Raw genomic sequence first — 6,271 nt, 5'->3', positions numbered from 1 at the left:
ATTTTTATAGTCATTTTAAGTTCAAATTTGGACGAAATTACTTATAAAAAAACCTGGAATAACTATTTTAGTTATTTTGTTGTGATTGTATATTATTTGTGGGTACTTGAAACTTCTAAAGTATACTATTATGTATCTATGATAGTACCACGGTTTGTTATTGATATATAACGCGTTTAACACGTATTCGAGTTGAACGTAATACATCATACATATTTTATTTCGAGTGATTAGTATTATTTTGTGTTAATTGTGTGGTGAAAGCTGTGTTGTTAAGATTTTTAAATCTATTATAATTTACAAGCCGTAGCAGTTATATAGGTGCGTCAAATATTCCTGATAAAAAGGTAAGTTTTTAAACAAATTTAAATGCACTGTATAGTTTATTATATTGCTGTCTTCGGGTTTTGTATTTGGTGATATACTTTTTTATAGCTTATTGGTATTTTCGTTTGGGCGAAAACCATTGTATTAGGTATCCACTCTGTACGAAGATCGCAGTTCAGCAGTAGTTTTCCAACTGAAAATTATAGAAAACAAGCCCCGAATTTATCGCATTCGTGTTACAAAACAAAATTACCTACCCATCAGTCATCACCTAATGCACATTGTAAAAAACTCGTTTAAATTATTTTTATTTTAATGCATACAAATTGTTAATTAGTCCAAACGCGAATAAACACATTATGTGCCTTAAGGAAAAAAAACTTAGTAACATGATACTTAATTAACGACGTTTAAATACCTAGTTTTATTATTGCAGATGCTTCCAAAAAAACAGAGAAGGGTGGTCGTAATATTTTCATCAAGTAAAGATTATAGTGTTATACCAGTTAATTGGCTTGTAGAGACGGAAATTGAAAATTTATGTAGCAGCACTATAAAAAATTGTTACTGGCCACCATTCAGGGTTACTAGTGTCCATTTGAAAGATGCCATAGATCCAGATCCATCTTGGGAGCAGTATCAAGTTAAAATGGTTGGTGGTAACAAGACATATAGTAAGAGAAATAAAACAATTAAAACTTTAATTTAAACACTTTATTCTAAATTCTTATGTAATATGCATTGATTACAATTTTTGCTGATTTCTTTTATATTTTGATGAAAACTAAATACTTAATCCTTGATAATATTTTTATTTTTTTTTATACACTAACCAACTAGTTACCACCTATTTTATGTTTAATTTTATTAATTAAAACCTAGTTAAAATGGGCAAATTTTAATATTAACTAAAATTAATATACCTAAATTTGAATGATGTAATCCTAAAAATAGGCTACATAGTACATACCTACCTACAACAGAATCAAAAATAATTATAAAATTGAATCATAGTAGGTACTAGGTATACATAATGTTTATGAATATATAAAGCTCTATGCATAATACATTAATACACAGGTGCCAAGTTAGTGTAAAATAAATTTTTCCTATACCTATAATAGGGTTTGGAAAATTATTAAATTTTTTTACTCAAGAATAATAATAACATAGTGTATAATTTATTTGTTTGTATCTATAATATACAATTTGTGCATTTTAGGTAATTTCAGTAAGGCTTGGTACAAACGAGTTGAAGTAGAATCAACAGATGGTGAAAATGTATTAAATGACCCGTTATTTCTGAAAAAAAAGAAATATAATAGCTTAGAAAGTAGTGACAGTGATGATGAAGGTATAAACTTTATTACTTGTTTTTAAGTTTAGTTCAGTGTGTTATATTGTACCTAACTAGTTGTACCTATTTGATTTAATTTAAAGATTCCGGTTACACTGTTGTGCCCAATATCAAAAGTACATCAATGTTAAAAACTTTCTCTGAAAAGCCGTTGCAAACACCGTCAACAAATAATATTGCTTCTTTGTCATCTTCAGTAGATTCCAATTTTTACAAAGAAAATAGTTATACAGATTTGCAACCTTTAACATTGTTTAACAATTCAAATTCTATAACTTCTATGACGGAAGCTTCAGATTTAATGAATTCATTATTACCAACAACAAGTGGATCTTCAAATTTATCAATTCCGTGTGAATCTTCAAATTCAGTATCACAGGTAAATACAGTTGGGTTTTAATGTCCTATCATAAAATCTACTAAACAAAGTCTAATTATTATTTTATGTATTACAGAATCTTGAATCTATGGCGTCACCAAAGGAACCCTTACCTAATACTATTGCAAATTTATCTTATCCGACAACACAAAATTCATCTGAAGGTAAGGTTAACTTGAATATGACTAGTAAAAGTGATCAGACATATAGTGTATTTAAAATAAATTCACAAACTAATCATAGCTAAAATTAATTATTTTAAAATAATTGTGCTAAAAATGAAATAACATTAGATCCATGAAATTTTGACTGAATGTTTATATAAGCATTTTCTACACACCATACCGTTTTTAAAATATTTTGACTTATTTTGAGTTGCTTACGGACATTTTCAGTTTACATTTTTTTAGGTTTTTTTTTCTATAAACATGAATAAAATTTTATTTATTGGTTAAAAATTCTTGAAAATTTAATAGAAGGCTCCTAATACATTGTTTTAAAGGCAGGTGAAAAATATTAAAAATCTGTAGTCATTTAAAGTTCAATTTTTGACAAAATTTATAAAAATCTCAAAAATTATAAATCATTGTAATTAAAAAATTATAAAATGTTTTCATAACTAAGGGTTGAAAATTTAAAACAAGGTTCCACGTAAATAGGTTATAATTATAAATTAATTTGTTCACAATAATATCATCAAATATACTTAGTAATATCATAGGCTAACTGACCGTCTTCGCTCAGAATCGTTTTTCTTATACAATGATATTATATCATTGGATTCAAATTTAAGACCATCCATTATACAGTGTCCTACTTGTAATCTACTGTATAGCAGTGTGACACCCACTTGACCACCTTTTTATTCATTGTTTTTTTATTTAATTATTTTAATATTGGTTGAAAAATATGTGAATTAAATATTTAAACTATATGTGTCTACCAATAAATCATCAGAATTGTTTTAGTATTTTTAAATAGTTAGAATTATTAAATTAGGTCCCTAACATAGTAGATATACTGATATTGATATACATAATATACCTATATTTTGAAATTGGTGACTTATATTGGTCCTATTCACTATCTGTACATTAAACTTTTAAAGTAATTAGGATTGAAAAAAATATTTAGTAATTTACATATTTTTGTGTTTGAAGGAGTTCACATATTATTCAAACAAATTTATGAAGAATTGATAGCTAATCGAATGTTGAATGAAAGACTTTGCAATAAGATTGATAGTTTAAAAGATGATGTTAAAAGGTTCACCAGTCAAATGGTACCCACATTAGGTTTTTCAAATGATACTGAGGATATATTGTTTATATCACAGTTTCCACTGTCATCTAAAGAAAGTGTTATTGAGTGTGAAAAAGTATTACAGACTGATTGTAACATCAAAGAGAAATTGGTATGTTAATGGAATCAAGTATAAATATATTTTATTTTTAAAATTTTAATTTATTTAGATTGCTCTAAACAAATTCTGCTGACAGAAAAACATGTTTTGTTCAATTGGTGGTAACGATGGTAAGACACATCTTCGGCGTGTTTTATCCAAATCATTTACCAACAAATTCGCTATTGACTGTTCTTGGACTGGAAGGGCTTTTGAAAAAGATGTAACAAAATTCAAAATCAAAGATTTACTGATTATTGATTTAATGAAGGGTATAATATCATAATAATAAATTGTATGTATTAAGATGTTCTTATAAATGTAATTTTAAACTTTTTTTATTAGGTATAATTAAAAATAAGTATCAATATTCTGATTCTATGTTTGAAGTAGAAGTGCAAAGTTGGTTTAGAACTGCTAAAACTCGATATGACAGGACAAAGTAAATTTGATAGTATTCCTACTTTTAAAAATTAGCTTAATACATTTAGTGAATACATATCAATTACATATGTGATAAATGTATAATGTATATATATGTAATAATTAAGTAACAAATATGAGAACTTTTAAATAAGGAATTAAAAAAAATTGTATATTGTATATACTTGTTTTAGCGCTGTTAAGAGTTCATAAACGCATTAAAGATATTGGAAGTGTATCTAAACGTCAATTTCAGAGGCGTATTAAAAATAAATTACAATTACTTCTTAATAATAATCCAGCAATACCCATAAATCCTGATATCCAATCTTCATCACAAGTATGTTTTAAAATAAAAGTTTGTTTTATGTATTATACATATAATTATATGTTTTTAGCTAACAAATCTTTTCATACTTTCAAAAGCATCTTCCAATGAAGAAATTAACTCAATCAATTGTATTGAGTCATGTCCTTCTATGAATGTTTTAACTAACAATTTGCAGACTAATCAATTTTATAATTTCAATGTAAGCATTAGACAAATTTAAATCTATATTTACCTGCCTAATAATTTTTTAAAATCATAAAATGTACTAACTGTAATTTTTTAGGATTTTCCTGAAGACATCCAGCCTGTTAAAAATATACTGTGTGCAACTAGTTCAATCAGAGACAAAAATAAAGATCTTGTACAACAACTTCGAAAATGGGCAGTGCAGTCAATGTATCTCACGCGTGTGCTAATAAAATGTTAGAAATCCTGAGAAGTTCAGGTCTACAAGTTCCTAAAGATATTCGAACAATCCTGCATGAAAATAAGGTTATTAGGCCTATTCTAGAAATTGAAAATGGATCTTATCTCGATTTAGGTATTTATAATATTGTACAACCTCATTTAGTTAAAGAAATAGATAGTATTCCTAATAATACTACAATAAAATTGGGTTTTAGTATTGATGGGTTACCTTTAGCTAAAAGCTCTAAGACTCAGTTTTGGCCTATTCTTCTATCATTCATCAATGTACCAATCTTTTCAAACAAAATATTTCCTGTTGGTATTTATCACAGCTTTAAAGGCAAACCCAGTAATGTAAACGAGTACTTACAGCCATTTATTAATGAGCTAAATAGTATTTTAACATCAGGTATTAAAATTAATGACAAGCTAATACATTTCGAAGTAGGTCATATTGTAGCCGATGCACCAGCCAAGGCTTTTTTATTAAATGTAAAAAATCATAATGGCTATTTCGCTTTTACTTCTTGTGAAGTTGAAGGGGACTATATCGATAATAAAGTTTGCTTCTTAGATTTTACTGCTCCACTGAGAACAAATAATTCATTTAGATTAAAATCAAACTCTGAATACCATAAATATGGATTTAGTCCATTAATAGATCTTCCAATCGATATAATAAAGTGTGTAGCCTTAGATTACATGCATTGTGTATGTCAAGGTGTGATGAAAAGACTTTTAGAATTTTGGATTAAAGGAAAAAGGCCAGTAAGAATTTTAGAAGAAAAAAAAATTCCATTTCTTTAGCCCTATTTAATTTGAGAAAATTGGTTCCATCAGAGTTTGCTCGTTTGCCGAGATTGCTAGATGATATAGAGTTCTGGAAGGCTACAGAGTTCCGTGAATTTTTGTTATACACAGGAGTTATTGTCTTAAAATCAAATATATCAAAAGAAAAGTATAATCATTTTCTCCTCCTATTCATATCTATCAGAATTTTGTGTTCAAATGTAACTTGTGATAAATATAATGATTTGGCCTCAAAATTGTAAAGAGAATTTGTTCAAAGTTATTTATCTATTTATGGACCTCAATTTATCAACTACAATGTGCACAGTTTAATTCATCTACCTTTTTTTGTTAGATTATATGGTCCATTGGACAATTTCAGTGCATTCAAGTACGAAAATTACCTTCAAACTCTAAAGAAGTCAATGAAATGTTGTAAATATCCACTGTCTGAAATAAGAAATAAAATAATAGCACTTAAATGTAAAGAATTGAAAACTATCACAATAAATAAATGTTTTTTAAAGTATTTTAAAATAGATGAAAATCTTTCAAATTTTGAATTAACATTTTACCGTCAAATTACTCTTAGATCTAACAACTACGTTATTTGCAATATTAAAAATCAGTTTTTTACTTTAGAAAATGATGATATAATCATGGTAAAAAATATTTACAAAAATAATAGAGATGAAGTTATTAAATTATCTGTTGTAAAATTATTAAGTTTAAGCGATTTGTTTAAATTACCAGTGCCAAGTAAACTTGTAGGTGTTTTTTTTGTTAATACTCATAATGTATCTGATCCTTATGAAGTTATTATAAACAATATTAAATTTAAGTGTTTTTTTGTTC

The 6,271-nt window shown here is 26.7% G+C and overlaps 1 protein-coding gene across 2 annotated transcripts; it reads left to right on the top strand.

Moving 5' to 3' along the window:
* Positions 1-3,805: 3,805 nt before the first annotated feature.
* LOC115033286 lies at positions 3,806-5,989 on the top strand. 2 transcript variants are annotated; one of them, XR_003838629.1, is made up of 5 exons: positions 3,806-3,907; positions 4,083-4,228; positions 4,287-4,418; positions 4,503-4,760; positions 5,772-5,989. XR_003838629.1 is itself a non-coding variant. In XM_029485590.1 (4 exons), exons 1-4 carry the CDS (start codon positions 3,895-3,897, stop codon positions 4,644-4,646), a joined length of 435 nt encoding a protein of 144 aa, XP_029341450.1. In that variant the 5' UTR covers positions 3,806-3,894; the 3' UTR covers positions 4,647-5,050. The 2 variants fall into 2 exon arrangements, 1 of the variants encoding a protein (XP_029341450.1); XM_029485590.1 differs by lacking the exon at positions 5,772-5,989 and having other exon boundaries at positions 4,503-5,050.
* The last annotated feature ends 282 nt before the right edge of the window (positions 5,990-6,271 follow it).

The sequence above is a fragment of the Acyrthosiphon pisum genome, chromosome X (genome assembly GCF_005508785.2).
Source record: "Acyrthosiphon pisum isolate AL4f chromosome X, pea_aphid_22Mar2018_4r6ur, whole genome shotgun sequence".
Taxonomy (NCBI): Eukaryota; Metazoa; Arthropoda; class Insecta; order Hemiptera; family Aphididae; genus Acyrthosiphon; species Acyrthosiphon pisum.
This window is presented reverse-complemented; position numbering and strand designations above follow the sequence as displayed.

Coding starts and splice junctions, on each gene's coding strand:
- LOC115033286 (XM_029485590.1), top strand. Junction 4,229..4,286: donor ATATCCAATCTTCATCACAA/GTATGTTTTAAA, acceptor ATATGTTTTTAG/CTAACAAATCTTTTCATACT. Junction 4,419..4,502: donor ATCAATTTTATAATTTCAAT/GTAAGCATTAGA, acceptor GTAATTTTTTAG/GATTTTCCTGAAGACATCCA.